Source organism: Pongo pygmaeus, chromosome 2 (genome assembly GCF_028885625.2).
Source record: "Pongo pygmaeus isolate AG05252 chromosome 2, NHGRI_mPonPyg2-v2.0_pri, whole genome shotgun sequence".
In the NCBI taxonomy this organism is placed as follows: Eukaryota; Metazoa; Chordata; class Mammalia; order Primates; family Hominidae; genus Pongo; species Pongo pygmaeus.
Genome location: NC_085930.1, coordinates 60,279,227 through 60,305,157, shown reverse-complemented (window position 1 = coordinate 60,305,157; position 25,931 = coordinate 60,279,227). Strand labels below are relative to the sequence as shown.

Here is a 25,931-nt window from a genome sequence, read left to right as displayed (position 1 = left end):
AAGCATTCACTGCTGAGACCAACAGCCAACTCCATCCTGGCCAGAGGGGCACTGGGCTCTCCTCCCATGCCTTCTGAGAACATCCAAGGTGATTCCAGGAACATGACTCAAAAGGAAACCCAGGTGTCCCAGGTCCCACTTTCACTGTTCCTCGCTCTGGCAGGATATGCAGAAGAGGGGAACCCTCTGCTACCCAATGACTTCCTCAGATCGGCTCCTGGGGACCGCGTGGGCTCCCGATTCAAGCAGGCGGGAACTCCCTGTGTCCCACCCCAGCCCCAGCAGTCAGGGTGCCTGCTGCACCTATGGGGTTGGCGGCAGCAATGACCGTGCAGCGAGCCTGCAGGGAGGTGACGATGCCAGCCTTCGAGATGGAGATGCTCTGTTGCTCCATGGCCTCATGGATGCTGGTTCTGTCCTGGTCATTCATCTGCAAGATTAAAATGGCCAGCCCTTAGCATGGTTCATGCCCCTACTACTAAGTCTCCGATGAGGTCCCAATGGACCCCATTAACACCATTCCCGTGGCTAAGGCCCAAGCCCACACATACACCCTGAGTTCCACCAGCCTCCGTGACCCAGGGACCCACCTTGTCAAATTCATCAATGAGACACACTCCTCGGTCAGCCAGAACCAGGGCCCCAGCCTCCAAGGTCCACTCCCTGCTGACAGGGTGCCGCTGGACATACGCCGTGAGGCCCACAGCCGACGCCCCCTGGCCGGTGGTGAAGATGGCTCGGCTGGACACTTTCTCAATATACTTGAGAAACTGCGACTTCGCCGTGCCAGGATCTCCGCACAAGAGCACGTTGATATCACCACGTACCTTGTGCTTGCCACCTGGAGGGGATGAGTAGAAGCGGGAGAGGGGGAGAGTGGGAAGTGAGAGGAGGGCACAGTTGCATCCCCCACCAATTCCTCAACCTACTTGTTAGGAATGGTAAGGCACAGTCCCTCTAGAAAGGGATACAATGCCCTACGCCATGCAGTCCCACTCTGGGCACTCCCAGGGAAACACACACGGGTGCAGAGGAGGGATGCACGAGATGTCCTTGGCGAATGTGAAATACCAGAAACAATCTAAGTGTTCTCCAAAGGGAGAGCTAAATAAACTGCGTTATCCAGTGGCATGATACAGTCATTTAAAAGAAGGCAATTGCTCTGTATGCACTAACAAGAAAAGATGCCGCAGTGTGGCATCGAGCGGGAGAGCTCGGTGGGGTGCACTGCGCACAGGCACAGCACTGGGCACACACAGGGGATGCTGCGCTTGTACAAATAAAACACGTGTGGTCATGAAACCCTGTGTTTGCTGTGTAATTGTAAATGGCCACAAAGGGAGGGACTAGGAAGAGAACTGGGGGTCAATGGGGCAATCAGCCTCACCCGTGACTTTCAGTGTTCTTTAGTGTAATATAAATACATACTCATGTGTCAATAGTATTTTTGTACTTAAAACAGTTTTTTAAAAGACAAAGTATTTTTTAAATAGAAGAGAAGCAAAGACTCATTTGCTTAAATCACAAAAGCAGGCAGACACTGGCTCCCTGACCAACAGCCCAACACCCAGAATGCCCAACTCAGGGCCACCCTCTCCCTTGAAGAACGAGTCACGCCCAGCCAGACCATCTTTTAATGCATTCTTTCTACCCAGCACCCAGGCTTTAAAAACACTGTGTCCTTCTTTGAATGCTGGCTCCCCAAAGAGAAAGCTGCTAACACCCCTGCAGAGGAAAGGTGGGTGTGCTCACCTGGGTTTTTGGGCTCCCCTCCGAACAGGGCGAGAGCCAGGCCTCTCTTGATGTCTTCATGACCATAGATGGAAGGAGCAATGCTGGCAAAGATCTGAGAAAGGGAGGGAGACCAACAGGAATGGGAACAGATACTCACAGAGTAGGTCACCCACATGCTCTGGCATCAGGGAACCAGGACATCCCCAGCTCAAAGACACCCACTTCCACAGCTGCTGCAACTGCATCAGGCCCTGGTATCAAGCCGTGCCCGACTCTAAAGCTTTTCATTAGCTGGCTCTTCCCAAGAATCACAGAACTTTGGAGTTTAGAAGAACCTTCATCTGAACCCCTAATCTTGACATATTTCAGAAAGGCCTTTCCCAAGATCACAGACCAAGAGCAGAAATAAGACCAGAACCAGGTCTGTCATGGCACTGGCCCACCTCAAGCCTCAGTTTCTTCATATGGGAAAGAGAGATGGCAACATCCAACTCACAGAAGAGTGGGTACAAATGTGACAGTTCATGCAAGTGCCTGCCTCGTCAATGCAATAAATGTGGCACATCTGGGAGATGTGTCCACCAGGAAGTAATTCCAACTAGTGAGTCACTAGAACATTTCTATTTCAGTGTGTGTGTGAGAGAAAGAAAGAGACAGGGAGAGAGCAAAATCTTCATGAATTTTAAAGACAGAATCAGAAACATCAAAGACATTTCTTGCTTGTAGGAGACTGCTTCCAACTCCACCTGCAGCACAGCCGTGTTTTGATGGCTTTCAGCCTTCATACCCCCCTGCACTGGCCACACCCACATCCTTCCCTCCTTACAGGATAGACAAAGGAGCTCAGAAAGCACTGGCCCTCCCCTGGGGAGAGGGGACTAAGGCAGGAAAACCAGCCCTGAAGGTGGAGGGGAGACACCCCCATCAGGCTGCATCCTGTGTGTCCTGCCTGCACCACCAAAGTCATGCAGCTTTAGAGGTGTCTCTAACCACTATCTCTGAAAGTAAGTAACACTTCCCACAGGGCTTCTTGGAGAAATGTCCAATTCCAGGTCCGGGGCACGAAATGTACAAGAGGAGCCTGCAATATCTTCTATCAGAAAGCAAAAAAGCCCTCAAAGACAACCAGGGTCATGTCAACATAACTCAGGAGCCAACATGAATAGGTTCACGCTGGCAAAAAAGGGACACTTGAGCATCGTAGGGATGACACCTGCAGCGTGGAAACCTCAACACCCGGCGGGCCTATTTGTCTGTTATGATACCCAGGTCACCTGGGAACCAATTCATTATTTTTAAAACTAGTAAGTCAAAGAAAATAAGCAGGCATTTATCTGACTAGGCTTCAGTGCCTGACTGCCAAATTACAGAAAACACAGGTGACAGAGGTGTGTGTCTAATGGGGACATAATTAGCAATATCTCGACTGCAAAGCTCAACAGAACAAATGACCCAGTTTCTTCCACAAAAAATTACAAGGAAAAAAAGAGATGGAGAAAAGATCTAAAGATTATGAGACTTAAGAGATATCAACCAATCACAATTTATGGATCATATTTGGATAATGACTCCAAGAAGCTGTAAAAACAGGGGGAAGGGGTAAGATAATCAGGGAAATGTGAACAACAACAGAATATTGGATATTAAGGAATTGTTAATTACCTCTTAAAGTGAGATAATGGTATTGTGGCTAGGTTTATTCAAAAAGAGCCTTTTCTTTCTCATATACATACTGATGTAGTTACAGAAAAAAATGGCATGCCTGGAATTTGCCTTGAAATATACTAAGGGTGAATGGGTGGTGTATTAAGAAAACTTGATTGGCTGTGACTATGACAGCTGTGGAAGCTGGGTAGAGTGCTATGGTTTAAATGTACCCCCAGAAAGCATGTGTTGGCATCTTAATCCCCCATTTAACAGTATTAAAAGGTGGGACCTTTAAGGGGTGATCAGGCCATGAGGGATCTGCTCTCATGAATGGAGGATAAAAGCACTGCTATCCAGGGAGTAGGTCCTTGTAAAAGGATGAGTCTGGCCCCCTCTGGGCTCTCACTCTGTCTCTTTAACTCTCACCTTTTTGCCATGGGATGACACGGCAAGAAGGCCCTCGTCAGATGCCAGCCCTCAATTTTGGACTTCCAGCCTCCAGAACCATAAGCCAATAAATTTCTGTTCATTATAAATTACCCAGTCTATGGTATTCTGTTGTAGCAGCAGAAAATGGACTAAGACAAATAGTCAAATTTCACTACACCATTCCACATGCCTGTTTGACATTTTCTGTAACAATGTTTTAAAATGTGGGCCAGGCCTTATGTAACACAGAGTGCCCATGGAACTCACAATAACCAAATAAACTCACCAACTGTTGGCACAATACAGTCACTGGGAGCATGGACTCAAGCCAGGCTGCTGACTCTGCCACTTGCTATGTGACTATGGTCAACTTATCTAACCTCTTGTGCCTTAGTTTATTCATCAGTAAAACAGGCAGAGATGAAACCTCATAGGACCATTGCTATCTAGAAATTACCTAGACAATGCCAAGCAGATGCTAAGTCCTCAGTAAGTATAATGACTCCCTTATGAAATCCTTACTTTGTGCTGTGGATGCTGGGCAGACCGCTCCACTGACCTCTCACGCCCCAACACACCTCGTGCTGGATGTGCCAAGACTGCCAGTCCTTGACTCTTCTTAACCCAGCTCATTTCCCCGTGTAGTTTTTGTAGCGAGCAACCTTGCAGGATGAGGTAATGTCTCCCTCCAGGACCAAGAGCTTCCTGCTTGCTATGCAGGGCAGATTGCCCAACTCAATCCCCCTCCTGTAAAGCAACCACTGCATCCAGGGGGACTTCCCCATGGGACTGGAGGGCAAGCAGCACAAATGTGCGAATGCCTACATTGCCTGCTGTGCCTTCCACCGCTGACCCAGTTACTCCAGGAGAGAGTAGCAGGCTAATTTAATGGCTGGAAAGTGGGGCAGAATCAAATCCCAGACCTGCCAGGGAATAACAGCGCTTTCCATGAATTACCTCATGTAATCCTCATAATAACCTTGTTTCTCTCGATCCTACAGAGGAAACCAAGGCTCAGGTCAAAACATTTTCTCCTAGAGGAGAGGCAAGACTCAACCCCAGATGCATCTGAATCCAAAGCTCATGCTCCTCATGGCTCTAGGTGTGCTGCTTCCTAGCACTCCTCAGGCTCCGCACCCAGCAAACAGGGATAGAGTGCCCACCTGAGTGGGTACTGTGAGCTCCACCCAGCAAATGGAGAGAAAGCACCCACCGGCATGGGTACCATGAGCCTGAGATAATGTGTGTAAAATGACTAAAGCACCAGGCTCAAAGCTATTTTTGTCCTACCTACTGGCTGCTTATGCTTTCTACACGCCTGTCACAGGCACTTCCATCCAGTTTTTGTACAAATAGTTTAACTTTTGTAGCCATGTGCAGTAACAGCTAGATACTGAGCACTCGCCAACAGCCAAGTACTTTATATGCACTAATTTATTTGATCTTTCTAACAACTCTATGAGTGTTTACTCTCATCCTCTCTCATTTCTATAGATAAGGGTGACTCATCTGACCATCCTAAGGATTAGGCCAAAATTCAAACCTAAAAAGTCTGGCTTCAGACTGCATGCTGCTTCTGTTAGTTCTTTAAAATCTCTAAGTGTTGGGCATGACCCTGATCTCTTTAATACTTTACCAGATCAGTGTCCAGGGCCCACAGAAGGCAGGCAGGGCCATGAAAACTGACAGAGTAGGGGACCGGGTAAACCTGGGGACACAGGTCCTGCCTGCAAGGGCAACTATGCCTCAGCTCCGTCAGCGTTACCAGAGAGGAACACAGAGCCAGCACCCACAGATCTTGGATTTTCAAAAAGCATCCGGATTTCTATGTGAAGTCTCCGGATCCCTCAAGGATGATAACTAACTCAAAATAAAAACAAATACGAAAAGTCAGCTGCAGAAGCCTGCAGGGCTTCCTGCTGGAGGTGGAATCTGCAGAAGACAGAAGTCAGCTGGGGACAAGTGAGGGAGAAGGTGCTCAATGTAGACACAAATAGCAGGCATCAAGACACGGGAGTGGGGTAGGGCTGCCTCCATTTGGGGAACAAGTCGTTTTGGAACCTGGGGCTCCAGAAGCACATGGGTATGGCCCAGACAGGTGCCTTATTAGTGCCCAGACATGCCATGCCTGCCACACGCTCACCTATGGGTCTCTCACCTCTTCAATCAATAGAGTGGGAGATTAGTGGCTGAAGCTCAAGGCAAAGGAAGAGAAGGTGCCAGAAGAGAGTTCCTGAAGCATGCAGCTCCTTTGGCGTGGTAGGCACAGACGCAGATAAGCATGTGGGACACAGGTGGCCCGGCTGCTTAGGGACTGCAAGACTCCAGCAGGGCCAAGTCCACCCAAGCCTGAAGAAACTGGTCAAACATCTGGATGAAATTCTGCAAAGGTGTCCACCGTGGTAGCACTCATGAGCCTCTGCAGGTGGTGAGGGTAGAAGGCTGGGAGGTCCTGGCTTTCTTTGCCTGTGTGACTGTCTTCCTCGCATGTAAAACTATATGAAAAGATCTTGTCTATTTGCTATTATTGGGAACCCTAGTAAAATATGAGCTCTGAGGGCAAGGGTCATGTCTGACTTACTCACCATTGTATCCCTAGAACTTGGCCCTAGGAGGTCTTCCAGGAATGAATGTGTGTTGGCTGAACTGAAGCTCCTGGTTTCCTGAGGCTGAGAAACACCCACCTCTCCTATGGGAACCCCAAATCTTCGCAGACTAGGTTAGATGGCCAAGAGCTGGGAAGGAATGGCACCAATACCAGCCTCTGCCAGGGGTGCATTTCTGGAGCTTTCCTGAACAATGACAGTAACGTATAAGCCCACAAATGCTGGATGCTTCGCCCCTTCCGGGTTTGCGTCTAGCCTGCAGCAGCTTCTCATGGTGGATGCAAAGACACGCAATACACTTGAGAAAAGGAACTGAGACACAAAACTACCCTGCCTACTTGGAGAACATGCCTCAAGGAGTAAAGAAAGGAACAGAACAAACCACGCATGTGTAGGAATATTAAGTGGCAGGCAGACATGGGTAAATGTGATGGGTGAGGAGGACAAGGAAGGGGCAACCATAGCCGTGCCTCAGAGGAACCAAGAAAAGGGGCTCCACAGGCTTCAGGGGAAGGTGGATGGAGAGAAACAACCAAAACAAAGCAGCTAACCTGCAGCCTGGACACAGCTCTCCTTACCCCACCATCCATTCCTTCAAAATTACTCAGAGCCTCCTGCAGCCAGGCCCTGGAGACAGAGGTGATTAAGCCAGTGATGGCTCCTGTCCCTGGGGGGTTTACATACGTCAGAAGGAAATCACCCAGTTCACTGAAGAAGCCAAATGGTAACTGAATTTTGTTGCCAGAAGGCAGAAGAGTGGAGGCTAAAGGGCAAACTAAACTGCTCTGCATTAAAAACTGAACTTCAAGTTGACTTGAAGGCCGGGCGTGGTGCCTCACGCCTATAATCCCAGCACTTTGGGAGGCTGAGGCAAGCGGATCACCTGAGGTCAGGAGTTCGAGACCAGCCTGGCTAACATGGTGAAACCCATCTCTACTAAAAATACAAAAATTCGTCAGGTGCGGTGATGTGTGCCTGTAATCCCAGCTACTCAGGAGAATCGCTTGAACCCAGGAGGCAGAGGTTGCAGTGAGCTGAGATCATGCCACTGCACTCCAGCCTGGGTGACAGAGAGACTCCATCTCAAAAAAAAAAGGAAAAAGGAAGTTGACTGAGAAACAGAGGAAGGAAGGAAGAGAAAGGGGAGAGCAGTGAGCTTGAGAACACACGGTGCTCTGGGGGCAGGATGGAGGTACTGTGGGAGAAACAGCAAAGGATTTTTATCAACAGAAATTTAACGTTGTGTTTAAGTAATCCATATTTCTGTAACATAAATCCCCATCTCCTCATCCTTCAGTAAGAATGTCTACACTAAAAACCAACTGCCCAACTGCGTGGGCACAAGGGCTCACACCTGTAAGCCCAGCACTTTGGGAAGCCAATGTGAGAGGATCTTGAGCCAGGAGTTTGAGACCAGCCTGGACAACATAGTGAGACCCCATCTCTATTACAAAAAAAACAAAAAACACCACCATTCTGGGTTGTTTTTCTGAAGAAATTCCCGTTGGCCACAGCTGGATCCCTAGGAATCCCTCATGACACAAGCTATCCTATTGCCCTGCCTCTGTTCCAGTTTCAAACCACAGCTTGAAATGATCTGCTAAAGGAAGAGCTCTTCTCGTCGCAACCCTGTCCTCAGCAGGGGACTCCTCCCCACCACACAGACTCAGAGAGGTCATCCAAGTTATCCCACTACCTCGCTGGCCCATGGTGGAGCCAGAGCCAGGTTCACCCATCCCCAATGCGAGTTTACCTCTTCCCCTGGAGCACGGGGCCTCCAGGCAAGCCTACTGAGCTCCAGGGGAATAAGGCAAGGTTTGCCCAGTGAGCCCTAGGTGCCTACCACAGCCCCAGCAACCCTCCATATCCTCTCAAAGCATCCTGACAGCCCCTGCCCCTGCCTTCCACCTGCCTTCTCCCCGATCTGCTGATCCTTGGAGAGGCTAGTGATCATCTTCACATCTTCATCGGTCAGTTCCCCTACAGCAACCTTGTTGTCCTTCTTGGCCACGTGGTTGGCTAGGATGACAGTGGCAAAGACAGGGAAGCCATTGGCAGTGTTGAGGGAGCCATCATAGTTGTTGTGATAGATGCCAGTCAGCTCCTGGGGAAAGGGAGGGGCCAAGAAGTCAGAGCCTAACCCAGGGGCCACAGGTGGAGTGGGTGCCCACCTCCGTGCTGCCTTCCTCCAATTTCTTCTATTGCAAGTGCTCCACACTACAGACACCAAGATAAGTAACTCAGTAAAACCCCTCCTAAACCCACCATTCCAACAACCCATCCACCACAAGAAATTTCTTTGCCTCAGCCATGCAAAAACAGATCCTAGCCCGAGTGCCCCTGCGACCATAGACACCCCCACCGGCCCAGCCACAACTGCTTCTGCCAATTCCCTCTGCAACTTGGCTCCCTCCCAGCCTGCCCCTGGCCACTTACTATCTCGTCTCCTGGCTTGCAGCTGTCCACCAGATCCGCAAGGAGAATGGCGTCCTTGGAGCGGGGCAGCCGGCCAGCCGCCACTTTGCCTGGACTCTCCTGGATTCGGATACGCTGGTAGTTCTGATAGATGGTCTGCGAGGGACACACAGAAGGCCTCAAAGCACTGACTTACTATGTCACCTAACTTTGACCCCCAACCAGGAGGGAGAACAGGCAGGATTCCGAGTCCTGAGTGGCAAATGGAGAGCCAAAGACAGCAAGGAATGAGTTCATGGTGACTCAGCACATCAGTGGACAGTCCCCACTCCTGCCACACCATCCCTCTGGGATGCCGTCTGACTGCCAGACTCAGCACCTGCTCTATGCTGTACAGCTGAGCTGTCTTGAGTACCGATGCTGGAACCAGGCTGCCTGGGTTCTGTGTCTAAGCTGTGTGATCTTGGGCAAGAGACTTCCTCTCTCTGTGCCTTCTCCGCAACCTCACAATAAGAATTAAAGCAAGTCATACATATATCAACCTAATCCAGCATCTGATAAATGTTAAGTTACAGGAAGTTTTGGCTGTCACTGTCAAGTATCACAGGCCAGCACTGTGCCATGTCATTTCGTACTCATTATCTCACAACACGGCACTGCAGTTAAAAGCATATGCTCTAGATCAGGATGCCTGAGCTGTGGACCTCTGACACACATTCTGGCTGGGTGACCTCAGCCAGTTCTCTAAACACTCGGCAAAGTGGGGCCATAACAGTTCCTGCCTCACGAGCTGTGAAAAAGGACCAGGTAATAAACCACCCACCACCTGGCACTGGTAAGTACTCCATGAATGATAGCTGTACTGTTAACCCTCTACCAGGTACTATCTCAGGTCCCTAGAAGCAAGGCCTGAGGGAGACAGACAGGGCATGGGAAGAGTGAGCAAAGATGTGGCTCAGCCAGCATCTGGCCTGCAGCTGCCCCACCCGAGACCAGTCAGCCTTTGGCTGTAGATGGCCACAGGTGGAACCTCTGAGGCATTTTCTGGCCAGGTGGCTCCAGCTGGGACAGTTCTCAGAACTGCAGAGCGGTGAGAAGAGGACAGCCAACAGCCACAGCAGCAGGGCAGTCAAGGGGCCTGGGCGCCACCACAGGGATGGCGACGAGCCCATTTACAGGGACGCTCAAGTACAAAGGCACATTACATGTGCCTAAGATCTTAACACCAGAGGCTTTGGCAGCGTCTCCTGAATATGGTGCAGGAGGTTGGTATGGTCCAGGGACCCCACGTGAGCCAGGCAGGTCCCAGAAACAAGCTGAGGGGAAGTCCCAATGGGACTGCAGCCGCCCCACATGAGTGACGGCGCCATGGAGACTGGTAAGCACACATCCTGAAGGAGTGACCTGGCAAGAAGTGGACCCTGTTTGCCAGACCTTCCCATGTTTCAAGAGGAGCCATAAACTTGTATTGTTTAAACAAAATCGCCTGACTTAAATATTGACCTGAATTCCTAAAAACGTCGTGTGGGCCAAACTAAGCCCACTGGCCAGACAGATTGGGTCCACCCCAGGGTGTGGCCAACACACAATTCTATCTTGCTTCTTGCGGCTGCCCACACTGGTCTTCCACAGCCTGAGAGGCCAGTCAGGCCCTGCATACTGGGCACCCCTAAGGACAGCTGGCAGCAGGCCCTGTGTCCTCTCTCACCTCTTCCATGTTGACCTCAAAGGGGCCGGCCGACTGGCACTCAGGACAGGAGCCTGGTTTCACCTCCTGGTTCTGGGACTGGCAGAAAGGACCCAGGACGAAATTGCACTTGTTGCAGTTGTACTTGACCATGCTGAGCTGGGGCAGGACGCCAGTGCAGCTGGTCACCACCCCACTGGTGCGGATCAGCTGGTTCAAATGCAGCTGCCTGCGGAGGCAGAGGGTGCGTCAGAAGCCGTGAGGCAGGGTGAGGCCAGGCTGCAGATGAGAGTGTCCCAACACAGTGTCCTGGAAATTGGGCCCAGCCCCCAGCCCGGGGAAGATCCCTCTCATCACACTCCTGTGCAACCACAACTCACCTGCGATGAGGATGCTGCTGGCTGCACCCTCCCCACCCACACCGCAATCGCTCTTCAGGAATCATGACCGAGTCACCCAGCACTGAGCTCGGACCTGCCATCCTCACCTGCCCTCAGCTCACCTCAGTGAGCGCAGCTCCTCCACCAGAGGCAGGTGGGAGATGCGGACATGGATATGGTTGGTGATGCGGTCATACTTGGGGTACATGGCCAGTACCACCTCCAGGGCAGCCTCGTCAAAGATCTGCAGCAGCTCTGCTGGTGCCTCAGGCAGGAAGTAGGCCAGCACGTGCTCCCTGGCTGCCAAGTCCTCATAGTTCACCACCAGGCTCTCACGGTTCTCTAGAGGTGGGCATGGTGGGAAGAGAGTTAACTAAGCATGAGGCCCGGGCTGGGCTGCAACAATGCCTGTGTGAGAAGCAAGGCCTACCCACCTCAACCACTGACTTTGACCTAGAAACCCCAGCTTTCACTTCTAGGTCTACCACACTCCAGCTGTGACATAGCCTGAGCTTCAACTCCCCACTCCGTAAAATGGGCTTGTCACACAGTGTACAAAGTTGCTGGGGGGTTAAATTAAATATGAGCAGAGTGCCTACACAGCTACAAACATGAAATGCCTTACAAGAGCCAGGAAGAAGATGTCAAACACAGAACAAAAAGCAGTGGAAGGAATTGCAGGAATCAAGATCTACATGTCCCTTTTAAAAGTCAATTCCTGGCTGGGGACGGTGGCTCATGCCTGTAATCCCAACACTGGGAGGCCAAGGCGGGTAAATCACCTGAGGTCGGGAGTTCGAGACCAGTCTGACCAACATGGAGAAACCCCTTCTCTACTAAAAATAAAAAATTAGTCAAGCATGGTGGCGCATGCCTGTAATTCCAGCTACTCGGGAGGCTGAGGCATGAGAATTGCTTGAACTGCGGAGGTTGCAGTGAGCCGAGACCGTGCCATTGCACTCCAGCCTGGGAAACAAGAACAAAACTCCGTCTCAAAAAAAAAAAAGAGTCAATTCCTATTACAAAGATCAAAGTAGTAATCCAGATTTTTATATAAAATCTGTCCATTTTCAAGCCTGTCAAAAAACGCTTTGGTGGCCCAGATGTGGTCACTGCACAGCCAGCAGGAGAGTCCTGGTGCAAAACTCAATACTTTTGGTTTCTCTGACAGACCTCTCAGCCACATGCCCTGTGCTTCACGTGTTCACTCGGCTTGGACAACTTTCTGGGGAGGATTTATGGAGGCGCTACAGGGGCTGAGGCGGGGGCGTAGGGAAGCCACACCTTTGCACATGTCGCTGATGCGCTCCTTGAAGACGTTGTGGCCATGGCTGTCGACGTGAGTGCGCAGGAAGTTCTTGAAGCGGTGGTGGATCTCCAGCCGGGGGCCCGCCATGCTCACCCACTCGCGCACAGAGTGGCCTTTGAGGTCCTCCAGGTTCTCGATGCTCTCGATCATCTCCTCGTCCTCCTCGCCGTCCTCCGTGGCCCGCTCCACCTGGCGGCGCTTGCGGGCAGGGCGCTCCTCGTCCTCCTCATCACTGTCTGGGGAGGCAAGAGACACCTGCTACTGCAGTCATCCCCAGCACCTTCTACCCCCCTCCCAGACTCCTTCCCAGCTTCCCAGCCCCTCGGGCAGGCAGACAACTGGACCTACCATACAGGAGCCCACGGCGCATGCGGCCCAGGCCCCGGCCAGCCTCCCGGTCGCGCTGCCGCATGGCCCGCTCTGCTGCCTCCCTCTGACTGGCCGTCAGCTCCTCTACGTCCTCATCATCCAGAGCCAGTCCCTCGGCCTCATAGGCGTCCAGCTCTGGGATGGCGCGGTAGTCTCTGAGGGAGCACCAAAACAGATGTGGTTACTGCCGAAAAGAAAAACCCGAAGCACCAAACCCCATCCAGGAACTGGGCCTGTTCCCTAAGGTTCAGGAGCCCCAATGTGGGTAGGCTCAGCACTTCCAGGTCAGAAACACAGAAGGCTCAGAAAAGATCTCCAATGGATGAACAAAACATGATCTGTCCATATGATGGATGATGCAGCCTTAAAATAGAAGGAAATTCTGCCACGTGCTGGCACATGGATGAACCTTGAGGACATGATTCTGAGTGAAAGAAGACAGGCACAAAAGGACAAATCCTGTATGGTTCCACTCACTGAGCGGTCAAATTCACAGAAACAGAAAGTAAAATGATGGTTGCTAGGTGCTGGGAAGAATGGGGAGTTAGTGTTTAACCGAGACAGTTTCAGTTTTCAAACTTAAAAGACTTTTGTGGATGGATGGCGGTGATGGCTGCACAACAATATGAATGTACTTAATGCCACTGAACCACACACATAAGAATGGTTAAGATGGCTGGGCGTGGTGGCTCATGCCTATAATCCCAGCACTTTGGGAGGCCAAGGCAGGAGGATCACTTGAGCCCAGGAGTTCAAGAACAGCCTTAACATAGTGAGACCCCATCTGTATAAAAATAGAAAATGGCCAGGCACGGTGGCTCATGCCTGTAATCCCAGCAATTTGGGAGGCCGAGGTGGATGAATCACGAGGTCAAGAGATTGAGACCATCCTGGCGAACATGGTAAAACACCATCTCTGCTAAAAATACAAAAATTAGCTGGGCGTAGTGGCATGCGCCTCTAGTCCTAGCTACTCGAGAGGCTGAGGCAGGAGAATCGCTTGAACCTGGGAGGCAGAGGTTGCAGTGAGCAGAGATTGTGCCACTGCACTCCAGCCTGGTGGTGACAGAGCGAGACTCCGTCTCAAAAAAACAAAAAGAAAAAAAGAAAATAACCTAGGCCTGGTGGCACATGCCTATAGTCCTAGCTACTCAGGAGGCTGAGGTGGGAGGATTGCTTGAGCGCAGGAGTTCAAGGCTGCAGTGAGCCACATTCGTGCCACTGCATTCCAGCCTGGGTGACAGACTAAGACCCTGTCTCAAAAAACAAGCAAACAAAACAAAACAAAACAAACAAACAAAGAAACAAACAAAAGGGCTGGGCGCGGTGGCTTATGCCTGTAATCCTAGCACTTTGAACCAGGGAGGCAGAGGTTGCAGTGAGCCGAGATAGCACCACTGCACTCCAGCCTGGGCAACAAGAGTGAAACTCCATCTCAAACAAACAAACAAACAAACAAAAAAGGTTAAGATGGTAAATTTTGGGCCTGGGCAGTAGCTCATGCCTGTAATCCCAGCACTTTGGGAGGCCAAAGTGGGTGGATCACAAGGCCAGAATATTGAGACCATCCTGGCTAACACGGTGAAACCCCGTCTCTACTAAAAATACAAAAATTAGCTGGGTGCGGGTGGTGGGCGCCTGTAGTCCCAGCTACTTGGGAGGCTGAGGCAGGAGAATCACTTGAACCAGGGAGTCGGAGGTTGCAGTGAGCCGAGATCGCACCACTGCACTCCAGCCTGGCAACAGAGTGAGACTCTGTCTCAAAAAAAAAAAGGTAAATTTTGTTATGCATATTTTACCACAATTACAAAACGGGAGGTAGATCTCCAGACAGCTTCTATGTGCCCAATAAGAAAAGATAATTAAAGGAACCACAAAACATTAGACCAAAAGGCTTCAGAGAGCTGACCCAACTCCCTGTGAGGGCTGGAATTCTCCCTGTACTTTCCCCATCTCTGATTATGCCGTCTTCAACAACCTGATGTCCTGGCTTCTACAGTCAGCCAAACCAGCCCTCTGAAATGGCCACCCACTGTCTCAACCCTTTGAACTATTCCAAAACCATCAGACACACATTTTCCATATTATCTTCCTTCAGATACTGAAGAGAAGTAATGCCTTAATAAGGCACCCAGCGAGTGCAAAGCACTGTGCTCTCTTCCCTGCAGTGCTCTCTTCCCTGAGAGGGAGACACTGTCATTCCATCTGAAGGATGAGGAAATGGGTAGTTGAGGGGAAGATGTGATTTTTGCCTATGGTCGCTCTGTAGACCTGGGTGTCAAAATATAGTCCAAGCCCAGAGCTCCTTCCCCCATGCCATACTGCCTCCCCAAGACAATCCCCTTGAATTCTCCTTTTTTCAGGTTAAATGGTGATGAGAGAAACTGCTCCTATTTTTCTGCAATAAACGTTGTCAAACTACTGTCAGAACAAATCTTTTTATGCCGTTGATGCCCCAAGCAGAACCCAGCCAGGCAGATATCAGAGTTGACCAGGTATGATTCCTTCCATGTTTTCGGGGAAAACGTATCAGTCCAATTCTCCCTGGATCTCAAGTCACACAAAATGCCCTCAGCAAACTTCTAATTGGTTCATTAAAAAAAAAAAAAAAAAAAGTTAAACTGGACTTCATCAAATTTCAAAACTTTTGCACCTCAAAAGAAAACATTAAAACCACGAAAAAGATAAGCCAGATTGAGGAGAAAATAACTGCAAATTACATATCTGATAGAGGACTTATATTCAGAATACGTAAAAAACCTCTTACAACTCAATAATAAAAAGCCAAGCAACCCAATTAAAAAGTGAGTCCAGGATTTCTCTGAAGAAGATACACAGATAGCCAACAAAGCGTACAAAAAGATGTTCAACATCATTAGCCATCAGGGATGAGATGCCACTTCACACCTGCAGGGATGGCCAGAATCAAAAAGACCAATGTTGGCAAGAACACGGAGGAGTGGAACCCTCGTGTGTTGCTGGTGGGAATGCAAAATGGTGCAGCTGCTTTTGAAAACAGTCTGGCAGTTCCTCAGAAGATTAAACACAAGACCAACAATCTCACTCCTACATAGCCAACAGAATTAAAGATCTGTTCACATAAAAACCTGTAACAGGCCGGGTGTGGTGGCTCACACCTGTAATCCCAGCACGTTAGGAGGCTGAAGCAGGTGGATCACCTGAGGTCAGGGGTTCAAGACCAGCCTGGCCAACATGCTAAAACCGAAACCGCGTCTCTACTAAAAATAGAAAAATTAGCCGGTGTGGTGGCAAATGTCTGTGATCCCAGCTACTTGGGAGGTTGAGGCAGGAGAATTGCTTGAACCTGGGAGGCGGAGGTTGCAGTGAGCTGAGATTGTGCCACTACACTGCAGCCTAAGCAAAAGAGCAAAACTCAAAAACAAACAAACAAAAAAAAAACACGACCTGTAATGAATGTTCATAGCAACATTATTCATAATCGCCAAAAGGCTTGAGGAACCCAACATCCATCAACTGATGAATAGATGTGGTATCTCCATACAAAGAAATATGATTCAGCCACAAAAAGGAATGGAGTGCTGCACATGCAAGAACAGAGAAAGACCTTAAAACCACACTAAGAGAAAAAAGCCCACCACAAAAGGGCATATATAATATGATTCAATTTATATGAAATGATCAGATTGGAAAATCTAGAGACAGGTCTTTAATTCTTACCTGTGGGTTTGGGTAAGAACTGAGAATGAACTATAAGCAGGCTGGAGGGACCTCAATGGGACAACGGCCCTGTTCTCACACTGGATTGTGGTGAAGGCTGCGGCCCTGTTCTCACACTGGATTGTGGTGAAGGCTGCGTAACTCAGGAAATTTACCATGAATTTGCATTGAATTGTATCTTTGCAAAGGGTAAACTCTAAAAAACTATAGCCCAATAAAGTTTTTTTTTTTTTTTTTGAAAAACCACAAAAACAAATGTAATTGGGCTCAGCTATCCCTCAGATACCTCTACCCAGAAGCCCCCTGCCAAGGGCCTCTCTCTTTGCTTCTCAGAGAAGCAAAGAGAAAGGGTCAAGACAGGGAGGGGACACAGCAGAGGAGGGGCATCCGGCCTGAACAACTCCACCAGGCAGAACAGGGAAGCCGTCCAGGACCCATGCCCTGACCCCAAGTCCAGGGCAGATTTATCCAGACTCCTCATTCCTTCTACAGCCTACAGCACGTGCAGTCTCATCGTTGGGGGTCGTACTGATAATAGCAAAGATGCATCCAGTCTGGAGTGCCCTTGAAAGCCTCTCAGCTGTCTGACATCCTAGGGACGGCAGGATGCCCTGCACAGTACTCTCACACACGCTAAGGCTGGAAAGGCACAAAAGGAGCATCTCCACGAGGCTCCTGGGCATTCACACAATTCCGCTACTGACGTTATCTACCAGATCCCAGCTGGAAATGCAGAGAAAGGCAGGAGTAGAAATCTAGCCTTGCTTATGCACAGAGCTTACTCCACTCTCCTAGCATTAAGTCTTGATAACCTATTTATTTATTTATGTATTTCTGAGACAGAGTTTCGCTCTTGTCGCCCAGGCTGGAGTGCAGTGGTGTCATCTCAGCTCACTGCAACCTATGCCTCCTGGGCTGAAGCGATTCTCCTGCCTCAGCCTCCCAAGTAGCTGGGACTACAAGCACGCACCACCATGCCCAGCTAATTTTTTGTATTTTTAGTAGAGACGGGGTTTCACCCTGTTAACCAGGCTGGTTTCAAACTCCTGACCTCAGGTGATCCGCCCACCTCAGCCTCCCAAAGTGCTGGGATTACAGGTGTGAGCCACCACGCCTGGCCAACACGTTTACTAATAAATAAGACCATTCCTAACAAAGGGCATGGTGCACATTAGGTACAATAAATGTTTGCTGATTGACTCTAAAACTTTAATTATCAGATCCCTCCTCCCCCATGCACCTTTCCTTGGAAAAGTTACTGGGAAACACTGGGCTTCCTGCTTCCTGTCTTTTTGAGTTGGAGTATTCCAGATTAGAGACCCCTACATTCTCTGGGGTGCTTATGGAGTTGGGGCTTATCCTCAGCTTAGGGTCTAGTCTTTCCAAGTTACATACAGTAAGTTAAAGAGACCTATGTCATGGCTCTGTAAACCTGTCTCCCCAGAACCCTGGATCAAGCTGTGCTCAAAGGCAAGAATGCCATCAGATTTATCTGCTCCCAGCTCCCAAAGCCAGGCCACCAGACACACAATGGGCTCTCTGCAAAACTACCTGCTGAGTCCAGGGCCTTGAATGAAATTACCTTTCCATGCCATCTCCAATGAGCTCCTCTCCATCCTCTTCTTCCTCCAGGGGCCCCTCTGTGCCTAGGAGCCCCTCAGACTCATCCTCAAAGGGTGGAAGGTCACGGCCAGGGCTGGAGGTGAGGGCATCAGTACGCCGGGAGCTTCGGCCAGGGCTGGAGGTGAGAGGATCATTGCCTCGCCGACGCTGGGCCGGGCTGGATGCCATGGTGAAGGACTCCGATGATTCCTGCAAGAGAAGGTGCGGCTGTCAGAAACCTAGGAAGCTGGTGAGGCATGACACAGCTTCCTGTTTACCATCAGGGGCCTTCCCTCCTCTCTCTCCACCTGTGTGACTCTTGTCCTCCAACACACCAAACCCCTTCCAGCCTCCAGGTCTTTGCCCTTGCTGTTCTCTCACCTGGAATGCTCTCAGCTGAGCAATCTGAGTCAGTGGCTTCCAAACAAATAGAAGCCAGCTCAAATATCGGGGTCACCCACATCACCGTGCTTTCTCCATGAAAAACCACTAAGGTTATATCATTTGCCTATTTACCTGTTTACTGTCTATTATCTCCCCTTAAGCATTAGACCTATTTCAGCACACACAGTGCACAAGGTATTGTGATAGAGATGGCATAGAAGAGCCACCAAAACAAGAGGTCTGGAACTCAGATGTGGAACAGACAGTATACAAGACAAAGGGACAAGAAGATAATACAAAAGTTAAGTGTAGTGTTTGGAACAAGGATCATTGGGAAATTAAAAAAAAAAAGTTTAAAGGAGTGTAGTGAAATGGGGGCCTGTCTTTTGTACGCTCAGCGCCACACAGATGGCGCCCAATAAGCATGTGTGGGGTGAATAAAGGACTGAGGCTGAGCGGGCCGAGCTCGCCTTAGGGAGCCCAGGGCCCCAGGTCAGTGGTAGGTAGGCGAGTCACCTCACGCAGGGTGCAGGCGAGAAAGTAGCTGCGCCCCACCGCCTGGGGCCCAGCCTCACCCAGAGCGCCGCCCCGGGCCGGGGCCAGAGTACGGGAAGCGCGCAGCCTCCGCACCCATGTGCCCGGCGCCCGCCCGCCCCGCGCCAGCGCGCTCACCGCCATAGCAGTACCACGATCCTCTCCGCCACTACAGCAACAACCAGGTTTCGCGCGAAAAGTGGTTCACGTGACCCACCAAAGCCCGGCAAGAGCCCGACGGAACGCGACGTCATGACGTCGACGTCCACTGGCGACCAGCAGGGACACGGAGGGGCGGGCCAGAGGGTCCGGTCCCGCCCACGCGGTCCGGAGGTCCCGCCCACAACACCCGAGGCGCTCCGCCCAGAGCCCGGAGGTGTGCGGCTGGGCGCTGTGCGCGTGCGCTCGCCTGAGCTGTGGCGGGAGCTGGAGCGGAGGTAGGAGCTGAGGCTCCAGGGGTCCCGACGACACTTGCTGGCTGCGTGACCTCGGTCACACCAGGGCCATTTTGCTGACAAGACAACAGAGGCCGGGCGCGGGGGCTCATGCCTGTAATCCAGCACTTTGGGAGGCCGAGGCGGGCGGATCACAAGGTCAGGAGTTCGAGACCAGCCTGACTAACATGGTGAAACCCCGTCTTTACTAAAAATACAAAAATTAGCTGGGCATGGTGGCACAGGCCTGTAATCCCAGCTACTCTGGAGGCTGAGGCAGAAGAAATCGCTTGAACCCGGGAGGTGGAGGTTGCGGTGAGCCGAGATCCTGCCACTGCACTCCAGCCTGGGTGACAGAGTGAGACTCCGTCTCAAAAAAAAAAAAAAAAGACAACAGAGGTTCAGAGCCTGGTTTTCTGATGCTTCTTACCGTCTTAGGAGCACAATGTTTTAACTTCTCCCAAAGCTCAAAGGCTCAATGCTTCAAGCAGCTGGACAACTCTGGGATTTTGTAGGAGGTCACATCTGAGGCTTTAGTAGGAGTTATCTTTGCCCAGGGGAGCGAAGACGCAGGGAGGATGTTACAGATAGAAGGATGCCATGTGCAAAGCCGCAGAGGTCATGGCAGGGCCTGGATGTGCAAGCCCCTCCCTAAGAACTAAGGCTAGGAGCTTATGATGCTGGGCAACAGACAAGACTTGAGGGAGAGAAAATCCGGATCAAAAAAGAGCTAGATGTTTTTTAGAGAGTTTGACTATTCTGTATTCTGAAGGCCATGGAAGCATTTGGAGCAGGGTGAGACGTGAACTAGTGTGGGTTTTACAATCCCTCCGGCTGCTACCAGGTGGAAGTGGATTGAGCGAGGTTGAAGGCAGCAAATGAGGAGGCTGCTGTGGTTCTTGTCTAGTTCCAGGCAGCCTTAGTGAGCAGAGGCAGGGCTGAATTGCAGCCCTCTTAGCCAGGCACTTTGTGCAGTGAACAAGCATCTCTGCATGGGACCCAGGATAGGGAGGCAGGAGTGATGGAGAGAACTGGAAATACAAGATGTTTAGGAGGTGGGATCTTTTTTTTTCTTTTCTTTTCTTTTTTTTTTTTTGAGACAGAGTCACTCTGTCACCCAGGCTGGAGTGCAGTGGTGCAACCTCAGCTCACTGCAACCTCCACCTCCCAAGTTCAAGCGATTCTCATGCCTTAGCCTCCTGAGTAGCTGGGATTAGAGATGCACGCCATTGTGCCTGGTTAATTTTTGTATTTTTAGTAGAGATGGGATTTCACCATTGTTAGCTAGGCTGGTCTCCAACTCCTGACAAGTGGATCCGCCTGCCTTGGCCTCCCAAAGTGCTATGATTACAGGCGTGAGCCACCACGCCCGGCCAGGAGGTGGGGTCTATAGGTGTTGGTGATTGAGGACAGCAAAAGAGGCATGCAGGATGACAGCAGGATCCTGGCTTAGCTAGGTGGATGATAGCTGAGATAGGAGCACACAGGAAGACCAGCAATTTAAGGGGGAAGAAGATGAATTTGTTTCTGGCTGTGCTGAATTTGGGCCGAGGGGACATATCCACGAAGCTGTTGGATATCCATGTATGGGACTCGAAGGGGTGTTTGGACTGCAGCTGTAGATTGCCTTGGGAGTGGTTGTATAATCCAAAGTGAGTGCGGGGAGACGAGAAGGTCTAAGCCTGGGACCTGGGAAACCCCAACAGTTAAGAGACACCAACAAAGGATGTGAAGGATGCACCTTGGATGCTAGGAGCTGCTGACAGGAAAGCTGAAGAGACTCTGCATGGGCTTGTGTTATCTATTGCTGCATAAAAAATTATCCTGGGACGGCCAGGCATGGTGGCTCACACCTGTAATCCCAGCACTTTGGGAGGCTGAGGCAGGCAGATCACCTGAGGTCAGGAGTTCAAGACCAGCCTGACCAACATGGAGAAACCCTGTCTCTATTAAAAATCCAAAATTAGCCAGGTGTGGTGGCAGATGCCTGTAATCCCAGCTACTCAGGAGGCTGAGGCAGGAAAATCACTTGAACACTGGAGGCGGAGGTTGCAGTGAGCCGAGATTGTGCCATTGCACTCCAGCCTGGGCAACAAGAGTGAAACTCTGTCTCAAAAAAAAAAAAAAATTATCCTGGGATTTAGCACCTTGAAGCAATTAGCACCCATTATCTCGGTGTCTGTGGGTCAGGGATCTGGGCATGATGCCACTGGGTGCCTCTTCTTCAAGGTCTTTCAAGGCTGCAGGCAAGGTATTGGCCAGGGCTGCTGTCTCATCTGAAGGCTCATCTTGAGGAGGATCCCCTTCCAAGCTTCTTCACATGATAGGATTCAGGTCCTCATAGGCTGTTGGACTGAAGACTTAGTTTCCCACTGGCTCTTGGGTGGGGGCCTCTCTACAGGGCAGCTTACAACCTGGCAGCTGGTTTCTTTCAGAGCAAGTGAACGAGAGAGGCCATACAAGACAGATGGCATGTCTTGGAAGTGATATTCCATTACTTTTGCCATATTCTCTTAGCTAGAAGTGAGACCTGAGGTCCGGCCCACACTGAAGGAGAGGAGATCCTAGCAGGGCTGGGGGATTATCAGGAGCCCTCCCAAAGGCCACTGAAGAGAGCAGTCAAGATGGTGGATGGGGTCAGCTGGCTGCTCAGAGGTCATCTGGTAAGGACTAGGAGCTGTTGGTGGCCCTGGCGATAGCCGATCTGGGCTGGCCGGTGTGTCTGGAGTCAGATACCACATTGAAGTGTGTTGACAGGTAGGATGCAGGGAAGTGAGAATGGTGAATGTGAGTTACTAGTTGGAGGCTAGAGCGCTTTTATGTCACCCAGAGATGTATGGGTCAGAGAGGCATTCCCAGGTGTGGAATGGACTGTGAGAGCTGGGACAGGCACTGGAGTGGGATATGGCTTTTTCTCAGATGAGAGGTTCTTGGGCATGTTTAAACACTGGTCGGGGGGCAGGGTAGGAGAGATGGAAAGGTGGGTGGGGTGAGTAGGCAGCCTCTATTATGGCCCTGATGGCCCTTGCCTTCTGGTATTAACACCCTTGTGTGATCTCCTCCCAACAGCATAGGACAGATGTGGTTGGATGTTACTTTGGAGATTCAGTTACAAAAAGACTGCAGCTTTGCTCACTCTGAGAGAAGGCAGCATCCATGTCTTGAGGACACTCAGGCAGCCTGGGACAGGCTTGGGGAGTGAGGAACTGGGACCCTGGCCAACAGTCATGCTGGACTTGCTCCAGGACACATCACCTTGGGGTTTGCTCTTCCCACATCAGTAGGCATCCAGCACTGGGGCAGCTGCTTCAGGACATCACCGAGGACAAGTCTCCTCCCCACTCTGGTTCCACTGTCTGTAGCCTGTGGCTTTCATCCTCAAGGGCTCCATGCGACCGCTGCACATCCAGGTACTGCATCTGACCCATGTATTGAGCCAGCTCAGCTGTGATCAACCACAGCCTTTTTCCTCCGTAAGAACCGCCCATTGGCGTGGTTGTGAACTGAGGCAGAGGAGCTGCTGTGGTAGTGGTAGGTGATGTGGATCTATAACGGATTGCTTACAGTCTCAGTGGATTGCTGCTAGGCCCACCCACCTGAATTTACATATTAGAGGGCCTGACAGAACCCAGTTCACGAGGGGCAGCTCTGGCCTCATGATCACTTGATGTCCCCCAGTCATCTCTACCAGGGTCCAGTAGCCTGGCAGAGCTGCTTTGTGAATGGTGTCTAGTTCTCTACTATAGATGGCCTGGTCTTGCTCCAGAACCCTAGGGGGTCTACTTTGTGGTTTTCCCACCAGAGCTTGCCGTAAGCTTCACACAGCATGTCTTCCCATCATGTATGCCTCTAGTATCATGGGGTCTGTGGGTCCTATAGCCTGAGGGACAGCCTTTGATGTCATGTGACCCAGAGATATGTGGGTCAGAGCAGCACTCCCAGATGTGGAATCTGCTACCTGCAGAACCCAAAGAGGCCTCTAAGCATTGTGCTTGCTCTTCTGTGATGGAGTGTGCGGGGGGGATGTTCTGGTGTGCCCCAGACCACCAGACCCCTACAAACCTCACTGATGTGGCAAGCCCCTAATTCTTCATAGGGTTTAATCTTCTGCCCGCTGGAGCACATATGTCTCATCAAGTTTTCCATATACTTGTCACCTCCTGCTCATCCATCCTGATTAGCACATTGTCATTGACACCGTGAACCAGTGCAGTGTTCTGCAGGATGTTCAGATGGCCCAGTCCCCTTCAGACTGTGATAACAAAGGATGGGAAAGGTACCATTGGCCTGGGGCAAGACCATATGTGTGTATTGTTGGCCCTTCCTATGAAGGCAAATGGTCCCTGATAGGGATGAAAAAGTGTGGTGATCAGATGGAAGGCTATACCCTGAGAAGCAGAGGCCGTGCTGATCTGTCTGTGCTAGCAATGACACCTGCATGGCACCTGTGGTCAGGGCTACCACTTGGCTGAATCTGCAACAGTCCGTTGCCATTCTGTTTATTTTTATAAGGTCGGACTGATGAATTAAATAGGTACGTGGTGGGGGATACCCTCCACACGTCTTTGGTCTTCAAGGGTGGCACCAATCTCTGCCATTTTCTCTGGTGTGTGATGTTGTTTATGTGCTTGCTCTCTTGGCCGGGGTGGGTGGCGGTGATAGTGGGGTCTCAGAGGCTTTCACTTGACTTATACTACTATCACTCTCACCCCATAGACCAAGGAACCAGTGCAGGCATTTTGTTTACTACACAGGATGTCTATCCCAGTGATATATTAAGCTTTATCTTGATGGTCCTATGCCAGTTGCACCCACTTTGCTTCTCACGCCTAAGCACTACCATCTGGCTTCTGTTACCTGGGGATTGCTGTCATCCCCATGGCTATCAGGGAGCCCAGTTCTGTAGCAGCATCTCCTACTGTCAGCCATGGCCACCCCTGAGCCTGCTGTAGGGCGATGAAGAAACTGAGACTCAGATCTGTTTATTAAGCTACTATTCATTTAATGTTGCAGATGCCACCCTCTGTCCTGTGTATAGTGGATACTGCAGTGAATTAGCCACTGCCTCAGCTCTCAAGGGGAGATAACTTCGGTTATTTCACAAATACAACAAAATCCCACAGAAACCTAGATATGGGGTTCAAAACTCAAGAGAAGAAAATGGAGAATTCTCCAAGTCTCAAAAGGCAGAAAAAGAAAAATACAGGGTTTAAGATTCTTCCTGGGGCCTGAAAGCTTCAGGAGATGAATAACTCCTCCCTTCTCAAGCCCAGTTCCAAGGCGCAAGGCTACTTGTGCCAGCAAGATAGCAGAAGCAGGACAAGAGCTGGCCGGAAGACACCTACCCTGGCGGGAAGACATGTACCCGTGAAGATCGAGAAAGAGGCCATCCGGGTACAACGTAGCAGTTACATCAGACTAGGACACTTCCTGTTTACAGGAGACTATAAAACCTTTGCCCCGTCCTCACTTGGGGCTGATGCCATTTTAGGCCTCAGCCCACCTGCACCCAGGCGCTCCTTAAAACAGCATGTTGCTCCACACCGCCTCGTGTTGTGTGTCGGTGCGCTCTCAGGGCTCGAACCGATACAAGAACCTTACAGAGGGTAGTTATTAGGCCTGGTCACACATGTCCCATGACTTCTACTTCCTGGCATATGGTAGGGTGGCAGTTTCCTGCCCTCTGGAGGCTAGAAGCGGTGGCCAATTGAATGTGAGTGTGAGTGATGTGTGTAACTTTCTGACAGGAACTTGAGGAGCCACTGGATTCCCCGCGGCTCATTGTGGCTGTGGTCATTCGTGATTACGCAGGCCGGCATTGCCCAGCCTCTCTGGCGAATACAGAAGCCTAAACTTAGGTATGCACATTTGGGTGTGGTCCAGGCTGGGAAAGTCCCAGATGAAGTCCCAGAGGATCACAAGGTGGTTTCTTCCCCAATCTGCCTGTGTTTTTAGGACAAGAGCAAGGTGGAGAATGGGACCCAATCTCATTCCAGCCCAGCGGTGCTGTCACAAGGTGTGTCTTGGGGTGCCTGTAATAACTGGGGGCCTACAATCTGCACCAGGCTGTGAGTCAGCCTCAGGATGCTGCAGGGGACATCCTGCAGCTTGGCTCTCTTGGCTCCATCCTCATGACGCTGGAATTCTATAATAGGGTGGGGAGACTGGACAGGGAGGCAGGTAAATGAAGACAATCAGGCGAGAATTAAGATGCTCGGAAGGAAATGAGACTGGACAGCCGCTCCAGCGAGGGTGCCCACAAAACCCTCTTGAGGACATGATGTGGCAAGGAGCCAGCTCTGCGGGGGAACAGGCGTAGAGCCAGGAGCAGGAACAAGCTTGGAATAGCCGAGGGACAGAAACAGAGACCCACATGGCTTGAGTATGGTGAATGCAGCATGGATGCCAGGGGATAAAACAGGGGCAATCAGGGAGGGCTTTCCAGAGGAAGAGGCCCGAAGAACTGTGGAAGTTAGAGTTGGGGAGAGGCGTCCTGGCTGTGTCGCTTCCTCATTGCGCGGCTTTGGTCAAGTTATTTGACCTCTCCAAGCCTCAGGTGGCCCTCTAAAACGTGACTATAATGACTGCCCAGCAGGGTTGTTAAGAAGAGTGCCCGAGGCCTGGCGGCGCCACGTGGAGCAGGGCGCTGGGAGGCGGCGGCCCTGCGGCGTGGCGTGGCGCGGCGGGAGCGCGTGGAGCCCA

At 50.8% G+C, this 25,931-nt stretch overlaps 2 protein-coding genes across 2 annotated transcripts in view; one reads left to right on the top strand and one right to left on the bottom strand.

The window, feature by feature from the left end:
* MCM2 (minichromosome maintenance complex component 2) overlaps positions 1-19,068 on the bottom strand; it is a 23,817-nt gene extending 4,749 nt beyond the window's left edge. The window contains exons 1-11 of the mRNA XM_054481242.2: positions 18,934-19,068; positions 17,858-18,087; positions 12,556-12,731; positions 12,183-12,443; positions 11,021-11,240; positions 10,540-10,747; positions 8,853-8,987; positions 8,329-8,520; positions 1,753-1,846; positions 591-841; positions 304-430 (exon numbers count right to left, since the gene is read on the bottom strand). Of these exons, the coding sequence (XP_054337217.1) occupies positions 304-430; positions 591-841; positions 1,753-1,846; positions 8,329-8,520; positions 8,853-8,987; positions 10,540-10,747; positions 11,021-11,240; positions 12,183-12,443; positions 12,556-12,731; positions 17,858-18,087; positions 18,934-18,939 (1,900 nt within the window). The 5' untranslated portion in view covers positions 18,940-19,068. The remainder of the gene's footprint in view (positions 1-303; positions 431-590; positions 842-1,752; positions 1,847-8,328; positions 8,521-8,852; positions 8,988-10,539; positions 10,748-11,020; positions 11,241-12,182; positions 12,444-12,555; positions 12,732-17,857; positions 18,088-18,933) is intronic.
* On the top strand, positions 19,048-25,927 carry LOC129032862 (uncharacterized). The gene is made up of 4 exons (XM_054480834.1): positions 19,048-19,232; positions 22,511-22,639; positions 24,977-25,087; positions 25,185-25,927. The coding sequence occupies exons 1-4, from the start codon at positions 19,048-19,050 to the stop codon at positions 25,378-25,380; spliced, it is 621 nt and encodes a 206-aa protein (XP_054336809.1). The 3' UTR covers positions 25,381-25,927.
* Positions 25,928-25,931: the final 4 nt, after the last annotated feature.